This window comes from Choloepus didactylus, chromosome 18 (genome assembly GCF_015220235.1).
Source record: "Choloepus didactylus isolate mChoDid1 chromosome 18, mChoDid1.pri, whole genome shotgun sequence".
NCBI classification, from domain to species: Eukaryota; Metazoa; Chordata; class Mammalia; order Pilosa; family Megalonychidae; genus Choloepus; species Choloepus didactylus.
The window spans coordinates 38,455,996-38,471,965 of record NC_051324.1 but is presented as its reverse complement, the minus strand read 5'-3'; the positions used below and the strand labels follow the sequence as shown (position 1 = coordinate 38,471,965).

General features: G+C 54.1%; 1 protein-coding gene across 7 annotated transcripts in view; it reads left to right on the top strand.

Annotated features, from left to right (window-relative positions):
• MSI2 (musashi RNA binding protein 2) overlaps positions 1-15,970 on the top strand; it is a 392,076-nt gene that overhangs the window by 339,331 nt on the left and 36,775 nt on the right. For 6 of the 7 annotated variants that reach the window (XM_037810398.1, XM_037810396.1, XM_037810395.1 and 3 more), the window contains exon 10: positions 4,428-4,502. In XM_037810398.1, coding sequence (XP_037666326.1) covers positions 4,428-4,502 — 75 coding nt within the window. Of the gene's footprint in view, positions 1-4,427; positions 4,503-8,218; positions 11,254-15,970 lie in introns of those variants that run through there. The other variant, XM_037810399.1, reaches the window with a different exon arrangement.

Below are 15,970 nucleotides of genomic sequence, written 5' to 3'. Positions count from 1 at the left end.
TTCATTAAAGTAAATACATGATTATGGTTCCTGTATCTGCTTCCTCTTTTCTTAGCCTTCTCTGCCCTCAGCCACATAATCCCACTGCCTTTAACTGTCTTGACCTCACTGGGCACCTGCTACTTATCTAACCTGTTTGATACCAACGATAGAGAAATAGTGCACTGCTGAGGCCTTGGAGGAAGGCGCCACCGCGGCGGGCCCAGGAGCAGACAGAGGCTGTTGACCGCTGAAGCCCTCCAGCCCAAGGCGTGCTTACAGCCTGCACCCCGAGACGCCCATGACATCACGCCCCGTGTCCCCTGACGCCACGCCCCTCCGGAAGGAAAGCTGTATATAAATATATGTCATTTATTGTTTAGAACTGATGAAAGCCTGTAATCTGCTGGCGTTCACTTGCAGACCAAAACGAGTATGGCTGGAACCTAAAGCCAAAAATCTTGACTCATTTGTAGGATTTTTGTGGGATTTTTCTTTCCCCAAACACCTGTATAGGCCATTCCCAAGGAGTCCCCACTTTTTCAGCCGTTTCCTCATGGACAGAGGAAACTCAAAATCCAGCTCCTCAGCGCAGTCCAGTAGAAGTTCCGCGATGGTGGAAATGGCCTCGATGTGCTGCCAGATACGGCAGCCACTGGCCACAGGTGCTTGAGATGCAGCTCATTTCACTGACAAACTGAGGTTTTTGTCTCATTTAATTGTAATTAAACATCAATAGCCACATGCGGCTGGTGGCTGTCGAATTGGCAATATACGTCTCAAGGAGCCCCAACGGCTCGGGGTGCCTCCGAGGACTGGGCATCTCGGAGCATCTCTGTGGACTTCGGCCTTCACGCCCTTGGCCCTTGGTGCTGTCCGAATGCAGACCTCACGGCGCTGGCGTGGGGCTCCCAGCACGGCTCCCTGCACCGTGCAGCAGACACTCCACACCCCAACAGTTCCCGGAGACACAGCCCTTGTCTCTTTCAAGTCGAGGGTCTGGCGGGAGCAGTTTTCCATGACTCTGGAGCCTGGGAGAGATGCGCCATGGACCTGTCTAGAATGCAAACATCTTCTGCAGTTGGGGCAAAGATCTAGAACCACAATTCTGAGAACCCTCCCAGGATCCCCAAAATGGGACCCAGGAATTAGTCGACTGGCAAACCTAAATTCTGCTTTTGGTTTCTGATTTCTGCTCCCACCACAGAAAGCCCGTCTGTAAGAAGGGTAGGTCATCCAGGCAGAAGGCTTGGTTTTTCACTTTTGTGACAAGAGATAATTACTGTGGGATTGATCAGACATCCAGGGTATTGGAGCAAATAAATTGTGCAGTGGCCAGCGTGGGAGGGGCCCGGCTGCTAATGGAAGCAGTGGCCGGGTCATCCCGCGTAATGTGGCTTGATGGAGCGTCCACATGGATCTGCGGTAATGTGCTATTGATATGCAGCCAGCCAATTTCCCCTGTGTGGCTGGGGCTGTGAGCGTTAGAGCAGAGCTGGGCTTCACAGCAGTAAATGAAGAGGAAAATTGAAGTAATGTTGTATTATAAATTTATGATTTCATCTGCCCAACCTAGAAGATGTTCAGCACTGGGAAAGGGCAGAGATAAGGATCCCTCTCTGGCAAAGGCCAGATTCTCATCCTTGTTGCTCAGGAGAGGATATGGAAGTGTCTGGGAAGGTTGGAGTGAGGCCCAAAGTTGGGGTGAACTTGACCATGTTTTTCTTCCTTCTTATTGGGGACTTGCTGGAATGCCAGGAAGAGAGCAGATCTGACCGCCCGGTGCAGATCGTCTGAGTGCAGGGAGGGACTTGGCGTCCCATCCCAACCCATCCCCGAGGGAGTCTTGAAGGTGACACATCGGCTTACACTTTGCTGTCAGATTAACGCTAAAATATTTAACACCCTCAGAGCTGAAGTTAAAAGCAAATGAGTCATTTTTCATCAGGAAAGCCTCGTAGGCAGCAGTGCTTTGGCTGTTTGCATATAATCCGTTTATTGATATTGTTGAAATAAGGGTATAAGAAAATCTAGTAGTGAAAGATCTGATTTGATAAGCAATGATTAATTAGGAGGAGAATCGAACTGCCCAGCCATGAAATAACTGGCCAGGAAGGAGCTAGCGTGCCTGTCTGCTTGAGGCCCAGCCACTGCTCCCCTCCGCCGCCTGAGCTCAGTGGCTTGCTTGGGCCCCGCTGCTCAGTTGGTAGCTGGTGCAGCGCACACTTGAGCAGCCTTCTGCCGGCGAAGCAGCCCCACGGTGCTGGAAAATAAACTCACAGGGAAGGAGCAGGTACCAAGACGCTTTTGGGGTGGAAATATTTCAGTTGGCCACGGAGTTGCAACTGCAAATTTGGGAAGGCCATAGCTGAGGGGAGGGGAGGAGCCACGCCATGGGTCTCAGTTGAGAATCTGGGCACATTGGGGCTCAAGCGACTCCCCGCCCCCCCACACACACACCCCAAGACTTTCTACAGGTGGTGTGGCTCAAGGTCAGAGAGAAGAGAAGGCCCCCCATGGTGTGGCATTGGGCCAGGGCAGGGCGGGAGCCCGGGTCTTCTGGATCCAGCCCACAAGCATCCGCCTGGGCCTGTGGCAGGTGCTGATCATGGGCAGAAGCTGTGACCCCAGCAACCTCGGGGAAGTGAGGGGAAGGCTCCTGTTTCTGGACCTGAGGCAGGGATGCTCTGCCTTGGCAGCGGGAAGACAAGAAACAAGCAAACTCACCATGCTGGAGTGCAGACAAGATGGAATTTAGTAAATGACTTTTCTATTTAGGCCTTATTGCAGGGTCAGAAAACGCTTGGAAACACGTGCGAATCCACTGAGTAGGTGGGTGAGGAGACCTCGAGTGCCTGATTAGGGATGTGTTGTAAGGGGCACCGTGGAACCCAAGAGACCCATGAGAGGGCTCTGCTGTCCTCTCTGCCCTCGTAAATCCACCTATTAAAGAAGATTTCTACCAGCATCCCGGGTACCAAAGAATGGAAACCATTCTGGCTACTGTAAGCAGCAAAGGAGTTTATGGGAGGGGTATTGGGCAGTGCAGACACGATGGGAAGGCTGGAGAACAGCACCAGAGAACAGGCAGGAGCCAGGGGAGCTGGGTGGTCAGAGCCCTGGTCACTGGGCCACTGTGAACTGCCATAGGCCCCAGGTTCTGCTGACGCCAGGCTAGATTCTGAGTCCCATCCTCTGCCTCACTGCTCGGACGCAGACCCTGAGGAAGGTATCAGCCGGCCCAGCCCAGGCCCACTGGCCTCCCTCCCAGCTGCCAAGCTCGGGGACAGTGGGAAGGGGCCTTTTCAGCTCCGGTGATGGGCGGCAGTGCCTCCCTCTAAGACTTGCACACAGCGAAGGGCTAAGATGCTGGGCAGCCCCCCCAAAAAATACTCACAGACATCCACCTCAATGGTCAGAGCAAAAGTCAAGTTAGTGATAGTGGTGGCAGAGTTGCCACGGTGACATTTGAAGGATGTGAATGTGCCAAGACTCCCCATTCATTGAGTGGAGGGGAGGCAGAGAGAGCCTGGGGGTGGGTGGGATCGGGGGGCAGCCATGGGCCCCTCCTACCGGTGAGATTTCCATCTGGGGAGGCTGCACCACCTTTTGTAGCCTGAGCAAGGAGGCAGGGACATGAAGAGTGACATGGCCTGAGCAGATACGGGAAGCATTGAGGGCTCAAGTGACATCCCATGTACAGACATCTCTGTACCCCATGCCCAGCCCAGCAGTAGTCACCGCAAGCACCCCGCAGTTAACCGATAACCCTCCAGCGTAAGAGCTGCAGAGACAGTGTCTGGAAAAAAGAACCCTGGTTGTAAAATGCTGGGCAAGACAAGGCGGCTTGAGGCTTCTGGGTTTTCTGGGTTTAGGCCACGCTTCATCTTACACGTTTTAACACAACCAGGCCCTCACCGTGCTCAGAGGACCTTGCAAAGGCACTGACCACCCCAGGGGTGGGCTCCTGGCACCCCACCTCCCCTGGGCCATGGCTCAATAGGCCAGGCATCTTCCAGAAGCCCGGGGTCAGCCCCGAGCTCTCTCCACCACTAAGCCGTGACTCCTGGGTGCCCTTGCCCTGCCTGGCATGGGTGCCACTGCCCTGTCTCGGGAGGAGGCATTACAAGAACTTTAATCTCGTACTGTCAATAGCTTTAAGGTAAAGTACATTCCGGGTAAGCTCTCCAAATGTCAGAGCAGACCACGGGCCCCGGGTTTGGTGCTATCCTGTGGCATTTACTCTGTGGGTTCAGACAGGCGTGTGGGCTTTGGGGTCTGGTACCCAAATACAAGCTAATTACCAGCAAGCTGACAGCAGCACCCCCAGCCACCGGCGATGACTCAGGCCTTGGGTGAAGACCCTCACAGCAGAAGGAAAACACTTGGGCTGTTCCTCGCCCCCAGCCAGCTGCACTAACAGATTCTGATCTTTCTCTGTATTCAAGGCTACCCCAACTTCGTGGCGACCTATGGCCGCGGCTACCCCGGATTTGCTCCTAGCTATGGCTATCAGTTCCCAGGTGAGTGTCTGTCTCCTGGGGCTTTGGAAACTCTGGAGGTGGGCTGGGTTTGAGGGGAGGTGGGAGGGCCCCCAAATAGAATGCAACTCGTACCTAGGTTCCTTTAAGAAACGATCTCCGTGTGCTGAATTTCAAATCCACTTAACGCCAGGGTCAGGAGACAGCAGCGCAGGGTTTCTGACTAACTGAAGTGTTCTGTTGGTGGCTGGGTACTTGAGAGTGGCAGCATTTAAAAATGAAAGGGAAAGAGCTGAAAGCAGAAGGCCTCCCTGTTCACCCTCCTTATTCCGAAGCTGTCACAGGGTCTTTCTCACTGGGGACTGGACTCCAGACCCGGGCTGTCCTCCCTCGCCTGCCTGCCCTCCTCCTGCTCGTTCCTCGTTGCTCTCGCTTCAGTGCCCCTCGGTGGTGTGTCGATGTTGTGTTGTGGGGTCTGTTCCACCCCACCCAGATGGCAGGCCCGGGACCCCTGCCCCAGGGCAGCAGCCAGGGCAGGCATGTGTGGGGACAGAGAGGGGTGCTGAAGGAGACGACGCTTCATGGGGTTTGCAATGCCCCTGAGATCATCCAGCCTTTATCAGACTTGGAGCACAGATGAGAATATATCGGGGCGCTTGGCAGTGTCTCCGTGAAAGGACAGCTGCGGTCCCTGGAGAGGGCAGTAGAGTGGAGTCTCGTCCTCTGCGGGTTCTCTGCTGGGGGTGGGGGCCCCGTGGGAAGGTGGGCATCAGGCGGGATTCTCTCCTGGAGGGTCACTGGAGGCCTGGGAGCGTCAGGGCCTGAGAGAATTAGGGGGCAACGGGAACAGAGAGGTGGTCCTGGAAGGGTGTGGCTCTGAAGCTAAAGAGCAAGAGGGTAGGCAAAAGGGGTACGCGAGGGGTCAGGCTGGCGTTCTCACTGCAGGCTTTGGGGTAGAGAAATGTGGCAGCAGAGGGGGCTCGGGAGGCACTGGGGAGGCCTAGGGCCGGGCCCTGGGTGCACAAGTCCCCCGACCAGCCACAAAGCCCCGGGCTCTTGTCCTGGCTCCAGCGTCAGCTGGCTGAGTGACCATGACCGCAGTTCTCCGTTGGGTAAAGGAGGGGACTGGGCGGGGTGGTCTCTGGGTCTGTGAGTGAGAAGTGGAGGGAGGTGGTGGAGGAGGCAGAGACAGCAGTGGAAGTCCAAGGTTGGGGAGTGGGGGTGTGGGGACCCCACCATGAGCAAGGCCCGGGGGCTGAGGCGGTTTCCCTGTCGGGGCAGGGCCCTCAGCAGGGACCCTCCAGGCACCTGCCCGGGATGGCCACAGCTCCTCCACCTAAGGAAGGACGGGAGCGCAGCCACAGCAAACCTAGTGGTGGAAGCAGCGCTGGGGCCAGGCCCGGCCTGGACTGCTTTAGGTCTGTCGTCTCCGTTAGATTGCTCCCGCTCACAGACGAGAACCCAGAGCAGAGAAACCTGCTCAAGGTGTCAGCCACCAAGGGGCAGGGCCACGATTTTAAATGCAGGCATCCTGGTTCCTAACTGCCCCAGCCCGCCGTCTCTCTAGCGTGAACTGTCCATTAGGAGAACACTGGCCACATGTGGCTACTTAAATGAAGATATAAATTAAATAAAATGAAAATGGAAAAATCCCATTCCTCAGTCACACTGGTCACCTTGCAATTCCTCAGTAGCTCTGTGTGGCCAGTGGCTACCGTTTCAGACGGTGCAGAACAGAGGACGTTTCCATCATCACGGAAAGTTCTGGGCAGTGCTGTGCTGGAGCGCACAGGAGGAGGTGTGCTGTGGGGCGTGCTTGCACTGCTTCTCCCCAGAGAGGGGCTGTGCCACCTTCCCTGTGCTCCGCTCCTTGCCGGTGCTGCTCAGCCCAGAGGCTAGAGGTGGTTTCAGGGGGAGCTGTTTGTCCCAGGGGCCGAGGCAGATGTGCAGGCTCCCCGACCCCGGCTCCCTGAGCACGTCAAGCTGATCTCTCTCTTCATAGCCAGGTTGCCATCACCTCCTCAGTGTGGCAATAGTCCTGAAAGGGTGGAGTTGGGAGGGGGTTTTATGTGCAGTCATTTGGGGGCAGCAACTTGGAGCCCATGCTAAGGCTTCATCTCATCTGTCTCTGTGACCTGCATCCCCCCATCTGCCCCATCGCTGATACAGGAGTGACCTAGTGAGGCCAGGCGGGATGGGCCAGGCCCCCCAGGTGCCCAGCTCTTCACCGTCGCCAGGGCTTCGGGAGCTGGGGGTGGGGTTTGTGCAGGACAGATTGCCCGTGCCTGGGGCCCGTCTGTTTATCACTGTCACCAGCGCCTCCAGCCGCATGCAGTCACCTGGTTTGAGTGGGACAGAAATCAGGCATTAAAATGAACATGCAGGGTCTCCCTGACCCAGGGGTGTAGGCTGTTTTGGTCTCTCTTAGCCATCAAACTTCCCGTTTCCCCATCCTTTCCGTTCACACACTGGAAGCCTCTCCTTTATCCCCACCAATGACAAGAAAGGAATTAGCTGTGGCCCTGAGAGTGAGGCTACCACTCTCAGGAGGGGAGCAGGGAAGGAGCAGCCCTGGGCTGGGAAGGGATTGCCCAGTGCCTGGGTCCAGACACCCGCCCTCCTAGTGAAGAGCCAGAAGGGGGTCAGAGTTGTAGACTGTTGGCTTAAGTCTGCTGCTTCCAGACTGTTCTCAATGCCTCCCCAAGCAGCCTAGTGGTTCTAGACCACAAAGCCTAGGCCCCTGCAGTTTCTAGTCAAGGGCTCTCGAAGCGGTTGCTCCCTCTAGAACCAAACTTGACCCCTCCTGGAGCCTTGGCCTCAGGGGTGGGGCTACCATGTCAGCGAAGCTTTGGAATGTTCTGATATCTGTTACTTGTCTCATGTCAGTGATAATATGTCTAGTGGGTCCAGTTCAGGGGGGCTGGGGTGCAGAGGGGAGACCCAGAGCAGGGGCGGCCCTTTCCTCACCCCCCGTCAGGTGGGTTCTGCTGACCCCTCCTTTCTCATCCCACCCCTTCCCTATCCCCCAGGGACTGAGGTCCTGACATTGGCATGGCCATCACCTCCAGGCTGTCCTGAGCTTTTTTTCTTTGTGGTCTCACTTTTCAGTGTCCTTGGTGTGTGCCCACTTCTCCCACGCCCCCACCTGCAGTCCCTCTTAGGATACATGTGGAACCCACACCCTCCCCGACACTTTCCGAATCCATCCAAGCAGGACGATGCTAGGTTAAGAGAAGTGCAAGGCTGCTGCTCAGACAGTCCCTGCTGCCTGTTTCCACTCCTGAACCATGGGGGGTCATGGGTCCCCCTTTGCACCTGGACTTACCCCTCCTATGAATGCCCGTCTCCTCACCTGGCTGGGGGTGCAGACTTCACTCCCAGTGAGGCCCCGTTTTAGCTGCATGATGTGGGGGTTCTGGCAGGTCTCTCTGGGCAGCCAAGTTGATGCTTCAGGATTCTCCAAGAATAAACAAGCTATTCCGAGGGAGGGGCTGGACGTCTGGATAATTATTAGACTTGGGGGGCAGGGGAGGAGTCCTTCTCTAGAACGGCTGGGTGGTGACCAGTCACTTTGGAAATGGTTCCTTCTTCCCGTGCCCTGGTGCCCACCGTGTCCCCCCCACACGGCTCCTGCAGAGCAGTATATGGTCTTGAATTACAGTCGTGCCAGTGGTCTCCCTTGTTTCCTCTCTTTTCCCCCCTCTGGACTTCTCATTTCAGTTTAATCTGTTAATTTCTGTTCTTATTTCACTTTGCAGACTATTTGCCGATTTCACAAGACATAATTTTTATCAACTAGCTCTTAAGAGAGTCATAAAAATTTGGGGTTTGCTACCATTGCTAGAGAGAGAACACAGGCCAGGTTGGGTCACCCCAGCCGCCAACAGTGTCCACTGAAACTGTTCTAGCTGCCGGTTTGAATGAATGCTCTTTTTCCCATTTTTAATTCTTGGAAAAGACCATCCTCATTGCTTCACCACACAATTTTTTTTTTTTAAATAAATTTTGTTCTCCAGTCCTTGCCCATTTTGCTTCTTGTATTGTGAACAACCCCTGCCTCCCCAGAATGTAACGGGGCCAGAGGGAAACTTCTCACAAACTTTGTAGAGCCTCCTCATGGCAACACAGGAAGAGAGTAAGAAATTATTTTGAATAACGACCAAGCAGGCTTACTTGGGGCATTACGTGGATGTGCTTTTAAAGGATGGTGGTCCAGAGGGGTTGCCATCGTGGGCCTCAGAGCCCCTATGACAGACAGAACCAAAAATGAACACATGCCTGCCTTGCACATACAGACCGTTCCGGAAACACTGATCTGAAAAAAATTAATCTGGAAGAGTAACTCTGTAAGAGGGATTGGATTGTCTCTGCCTCTTGGGGCCAGTCCCTCAGCGGTTGCTGCCATAATAAAAAGCACGTCTGTCTTCAAGAAGGGAGACACCCAGGCACTGCCACGTCTCGGGCACGGGGGGGCATCAACCCCTGCTGGACCCCTTCGTCCCCAGCCTCCCCTTCCTGCCCACACCAGCCCGGCCTCGAGGCCTCCTGGCACACCGGGGCTGACAGTCCCCCCAAGACGGGCTTTCTGTGCCGTGATGCTAACCCCTCCGCTTCCCTGTCTGAAGACCCCTAGCTCTCTTTGTTTAATGAGGTACAGATCAGTCGGACCCCTCAAGAGTCTCCCCTTTGTCGGGGCTCATAGTTTGTGAGAAGTGACCCGTGTGCTTCCATTTGATGCATTTGATGTGAGCTAATCCTTGCGTTTGAATGTCAGTGTCCTTGAGACTCAACATATGCAGTTTTGCTCATCTCATTAAAGATGCTTGATGTAATTAATAATTGGTTAGTTTCCTTTTATTTTCCTGTAGGCTTTTTCATGAGTATTATTTTTTTTTCTCAAACAATCTGTATGGCTTTTTTCCCCCCCATATTTTGTTTTGCTATGAATTGCTTTGCTTTGGTGAACTTGTCCTAGAATGCTTGACTCACAAACGTTTTAGCCATTGTAAATTTTCTTCATCTCTGTAAATAGTTCATCTGTGCTTCTCCCTAATGACGTTTTATTTTTTTCCCTGTAAGCAACTGAGGTAGAAAAATAAATTGTTTACCACGGACATGCTGTGTGCTGCCGTCTCTTAGCCCTACAGAGTCCTGTTCTTGCTCCGGGCGAGGTGAATGCACTAAATAACCAGTCCCAGTGACAGCCTAATGCAGCCTCTAAAAGCATGTGCTCTCCCCCTGCTTCCTCACGTTCCCTGCACTTGCCGGAAGTGATCCGTCCTGGAGCAGCGTGGCTGAGCATCTGCACGTGGCAGCTGCACGGGATCGCCCCATGCCCCTTTCTCTGTCACCACTCCCACCCTCCAGCCAACACGCCACTGGAACATCTGGAACCCGCACATCTGTGCACTGGTTGTGTGGGCTTATGCACGTGCTTTTGCACACAGGCCTCCATGTGTTTGTGCACGTGGCTTGTTTTCCTAATTCCCGGAGCAGTGCAGGTCGGGTGAGGCACTTGCCGGCTCGTGGAAATGTTGCTGGGTGTGAGGCTAGAAGACCTCGTTCCCAGGTTCCATTTGGCCACTTAAGTAGCTGTGGGACCTTGGGCAAGTTTCCCCTTCAAGCCCTGGGGATAGTGATAGTGCCCAGCCAGTCAGCTTGTAAGGAGAATGAAGTGGGATGGTATGTGTATGTGAAAGTCCACTTGTAAATGCTGTTGGAGCAGAAGTTATAGAAGTAGTGGGCTGTGAGGTTCTCATTAGGTCAGCTCTCTGGGGTGGTTTTCCCTGGTGGAGCTGCCTGTTAGTAGATGTGCTGGTGGGAGAAAGGAATGCTATGGGATCCACAGGTGAAGCCAGAGACTTGCCAGGAATTCCTCCCAGCCTCATGTCCTCCGTCCCTCCCTCCTGGTTTGCTGATCATCGGGCACTGGGCTAGGCACCAGATATCGGGACATGAATAAGACTCACCCTTCAAGATGCTTATAGTCCAGCTGAGGGAGAGAGAAAAAATGATCAAACCACTGAGAATCAGATGCTCAGCTAGAGAGAGGGAAACTATCTGGGCTTCGTGAGTTAAAGGTGGGCTGCTTGTTCTGTATGCAGGGCAGTCAGGGATGGCTTCCTGGAGGTGGTGATGCCAGAACAGGGTCTCAAAAGATCAAATTGAATTCGCTGGGGGAAAAAGGGAAGGGAGTATATCCCAGACAGGAGAATGGCATGCTTAGACACTGAATCAGGTAACTTTAAGTTTAGCTGTAGGAAACACAATAATAATGGCCTAATGAAAATTAGAGTATGTTTCTCTCTCCCATGTAAAAGAAGTGTGGGTGTAGCTCCATGGTATTAAGAGTCTGGATTTATTCTATCTTGTTGTGCTACCCTCTTCAGCATAAGAGCTGTGCTTCATGACCTAATAAGGCTGCTTGAGTTCCATCCATCACACACCCATCCTAGTTATCAGGAAAGTGGAAGGGGTCATGAAAAACACACCTCTTCCCTTTCATAACACTTCTCAGAAGACATGCGTGGCACTCTGCATAGATCCCATGGTCAGAACTGAGTCATGTGTCCAGTTTCAGCTGTCAGGGAGCCTCAGAAATAGTTTTATTCCAGGTAACCATGAGCTCAGCTAAAAACGGGTTCCTGGTGCTAAGGGAAGAAAAGTAGAACAGATATTAGGGGACAATTAGTGATCTCTGTCACAAACCTGAGGCAACAAGCACTGGAGGTCCCAGGAATTACAAGTAGTTACCGGGAGCTCATAGGAGCAAATTGGGTTGGGATCGGGGGTGAGGGAAGGGCCGAGTCACAGTGGGCCTTGTGAGTCAGGGTCAGGAATTCAGATTTGATCCCCAAATCACATGAAAAGCCCTTAGAGGATTTTAAGTAGGGGAGTGATGTGGTCAGACTTCCAAAGGGCAGTCCACAGGGATTTGGAGAGCTTAGGGGGGGTGAGCAGCAAAGAAGCCACAAGGGTGAGTTTGGAAGAATGCCCCCTTCTTCCTCTACTCCCACCTCCTCTGCTTCCTGCTTCACCTTCTCTCATCTCCATTCCTCTCCCCCCACCTCAGCTGGCTGGCGGCCCTTTGGGGCCTTTCCACTCTAGTTGGGGACAGCTGGGTTAATACAGTATGGCCCCCCGTCTTCCAACCTGGATCAGAATCTCAACCACCAACAGTGGCCCCGGAGATTGGGGCTCTTGGGACAGCCAGGAGAGCCAGGCTCGTGGCTCAGTGCTCACGGCTTCCTCCCAGGACCCCGTGTGTGTGTGTGTAAACAGCAGGGCGGTGTAGATGCCGAGGTGGCGGCCCTTCCCTGGCTGGCTCGGCCTGGACTCTAGTTCTGGAAGTGCCAGTGTATGCTCCCGCCTCTGCAGTGCTGGAAAACAGGTTTCCTCTCAGGTGCCTGTGTTGACCGATGGGTACCGGCTTCCTGGAGCACTGGCTGAAGGATTTTGAGGCCAAGTCCCAGCTCAGCAGAAAGGAGGGCGGTGACTGATTCGCGATGCCCGCGGTGGTTGCTGGGTCAGGGACTCACGGCCGCTCGCCACATGTTTTGCCTTCAGTCTAACAATGGCTTTCTGGTGCCAGGTGATTTTCAGTTGCTCTAAATCACAACCATTTTGTGTTTCACATCAGGGTGGGAGGTGGGGGGGTCCAAGGAGAGGTGGCCTAGCCAGGGGACCCCTTCCCTCTGGAGGAGAAACCTGTAGCCATCATCACTGGGGGATGCTGCAAGGTAAGCTTTAGTTACCTGCTTTTTGAGGACAAAGTCTCAGTAATCTGTCTGATCCGAGGCATCTGGCTCGAATGCAGAAAGCAGAATGCAGAAAGCCTGAGTGTCTTAGGAGGTGAAGGTGTTGCCATGAACAAGATGACTGAGGAAAGCAGCCCCGGGGACGGCGAACCAGCACAGGCCCAGCCGGTCAGTTCTGTCCAGCTCATGACAACTTGCAAAGCGTAGAGACGTGCGGAATAGCTGCCCTGTCCGAGGCCTCGGGTGCTCTTCTGCCCCCACCCCCTCCTCCAGAGCACTCCAGCCCACCAGGGACAGTGTGCCTCGTGCTCAGCCCCCACTCAGCAGAGCAGGACCCTCCTGCCCCAGTTTCTCTCTCATTTTGCACTTTCTGGGCCTAGTTCTAAGAGGGAAAGGAGCCTCTCTCCCCAGCCTCTGTGTCCTTAGAGGAGGAAGTTCCAGGGCATACAACCAGTGGCTGAGGATGGCCCTTCATTTGGTAGAAATTTAAATCCCAGGACTCTTTCCCTCTTGCTTCATTGTGTCGGGGCTCTTCCTCACCCTCTGCCCCAGAAGCCCCCGCTGGGAAACCTCGCCAGCTCCCCGGGTGGTGGACCTCGGGCTCTACCAGCACTGCCAGGCCCGCTGCTTCCGTTTGGGGTCGAGAACGGAGCCCAGACTGTGAGTGACGGCTTGCTCCTCACTCGTTAGGGAAGCAGAGCTTGAAATAGCAAGACTCTGGGGTTGGCTTCCCAGCTGCGTGGATGTAAACGCAGACCCACGTGCCGCAGCACCCACCGTAAGGGGAATCACTCCCTGGTACGGGAGCGTGCTGCCCACCCAGGAGCCACCGCACATCCGTTTCGTCACCTGCCCTCGAATCAGTCCCCGGGCCTCGTCTCGGGGTCACCCTCTTCTTGATTCAATTTTAAATCACTAGCCAGCCCCACAGTGGCCCGCCCACTCCTGTGCCATGTATGGATTTGGGGCTTACACTCACATTTGAATTTTAAAGGCAAGCTTAGGAAAACTTGTGTCTTGCTTTAAAAGAAGGTGGAGGTGTGGAGTTCAGCATCTCCCAGTCCAGACGGGCCTGGCGGTTGGAGTGTTGGGGCAGCGGATGGGCCCTGCCTCGCTCCCCTCCCTCGGAGTGAAAATTTCAGGAGTTGACTGTATTCCCAGATGGGAACAGAGAGCAGTGCCTAATAGGCACTTAATAAATGTTTGTGGAAATGAATTGGAACAATCTGAATTGACGGGAATTGCGGGTTTCACTTTCGATCAGCTTTCTGGGCCTCTTGAAGCTTCTCTGCATAAATAAAGGGAAATATGACTAAATGAGCGGCCAGCTCCCCGTGGTAAAACCCAGAGCAGTGTGTTCTCGGGCTGGAAGTCAGGAGGCTGAGTTCTTGCCTTGAGCTTGCTGGGAGAGTGCGGCCGTCTCTGAGCCTCAGTTTCCCCATCTGTCAAATTGGGCTGTTGAGCCTCGTCCTATTCCCTTCCTCACAGGTTGTTGAGAGGGTCAAATGGAAGCAGTCATGATGTAGAGCTTTGGAAAAGAATAACGTTGTGTCCAAGGAGGGAGACCCCCACCAGAAGCAGAGGGCCTCGCCTGCTGAGGGCAGCTGTGTGTAGCTCTGTGGGCTGAGAGCCTGGTGTCCACGGAACCCCTCTCCACCTCCAGCACTGCTGGCCTCGGCTCCCCCTCACAGCTTCTGGGGTACCTGGTACCTCCTGGCTCACAAAGTCCCCATTAAGTCAACCAGCAGGCACTTAATCACCATTCTTCAAGCCTTTCAGTTTTAATTTCTGTCTATAAAAGCAAGCCACAGAGGCTGGAGCTTTAAAAAAATAAATAAATGAACATAAATTACAGAGTGTGAAATTGTAGGCAGAAGGCAGTGCCAGACCTGAGAGCCAGGCAGCTCATGCCCTCTGGGACAGCCAGGGACAAATCAGAAGGCCGAGGTGTGTACCCCCACACCCCCTCCTCCCCAGGCTGAAAAGATGGAGCCAGACCCTGCCCAGAGACATCTTCAATGGGTCCAAGTCAGCTTGCCCCTGAGAGACCCCAGCCAACTGGGTCCCCCCATGCACTCCCTGTCCCACGTTCTCTGCAGGGTACTGGAGTGGGCCATCAGGACCTGCTCTGGGCCAGGATGTCCTAGGATGTGGGGTGCTAAGCAAGCGAGCAAGGAGTTCAGATCATGGAGGGAAGTCCCCCATGTGGCCAGCTGTGTTCCTGTGTGATCTGACAGCGCGGTCATGGCTGCATGCACAGGAAGCAGGGTCAGCACAGGAGGGAGTCATCGACCCCACCAGGAACACTTTCAGGAAGTGGTGACAACTGAACTGAGTTTTGAAGATCACGCAGAAGCTCACCAGGCAGTCAAGGAGGAAAGGGTTATTCCACATCGTGGGAACGGCAGGTGTAAAGGCAGGCATGAAAGCGTCACATGCCTTCCATCCCTAGCATTCCTGCTTCCATTGATTCTGTTGTCCTGTTACCTGGGCCAGGACAGCTGGACAACAGACTTGGACATTGGGAAGCCCATGCCAGTTCCTTCCAGACCCAAGGAATCACTGGCAGACACTTTGTGAACCGGGCGTGCTGACCCCACCCTTGCCGTAGGAGCTGCTCCCTGACGTGGCCCTCTGTGGATACCACTGAGCCGGTCCCGTGGGCTCTGGATGCTGGCTGGCCAGGGCTGGTTTCCTTCGAGGCGGGAAGCCTTGCCCAGATGCACCCACTCAGACAGAGAGTTGAGCACAGCCTGCTGTCCCCCCTTGGAGGCCCTGCTCCAGTCCAAGCAGGCGTTGGGCTGGTCCCAGGGCGTCCCAGTTTTGCAGGGGGAGGGTCCACAGCCAGCTTTGCAGCACTTTTAGCAGTGCCCGCGTAGGGCCTCTCCAGCCTTTCTGCAGCTGACCTCCAGTACCAACCTTGAACGTGCTGGGACTCAGGTAAGGCTAGGAACAGGAAGAAGCACTACCCCCACTGCCCTTGTACCTGTCCATCCTTTATGCATTCAGCACGCAGTCATTAAATGCCTTTATGTGGCACTGGTAGGGGCCAGACGAGCAAACAGGATTCCACTCGAATGGAAGAACGCAGAGAGGTTCCTCTAGCCCAGGCCCTCCGAGAGGAGCTGAGAAGAACTGGGTGAGCCCGAGGGCAGCATGTCAGGACTAGTGGGCAGTAGAGGGTGTCAGTGCAGCTGAGGAGCAGAAGCACCAGGGCCCCAGGACCTGCGTCCGCACCTGTGGTGCCCACATCCCAGGGCCCTGGCCACCCCGGCAGGCCTTGCTCTAACTCCTGCAAGCCCCATACGTCCAGCAGCCACACTGCTCTGCCTAAGTTAGAGCTCTTCAACTAAAACTTACCGTTATCTCCCACAAGCAAGTTATAAATGTTATCTGCAAAAGCCCTTTGAATGTGAAATGTCATATAAATTAATAGGATTTTAGACGAGGGAGGCACCAAAGGATTTCTCAGCTCCACCACTGTTATTACCTTGGGCAATAATAATAAAAATAGAAGTGAAAGTTATTATTGCACTTACTGAACACTTACTGAGTGCCAGATAACTGTGAGCCCCTAACGACGTCCTGTCATTGACTTGTTACAGCAGGCCCACGAGGAGGTATCGAGTTAACTATATTTTATATTTTACGAAGGAGAAGAATGAGGCTGAGAGAGAAGCATCTTGGTTCATACAACTAGAAAGTGTTGAAGGTGGGACTCAAATCTGGGTTTTTTTAGATTTCAAAGTTCAC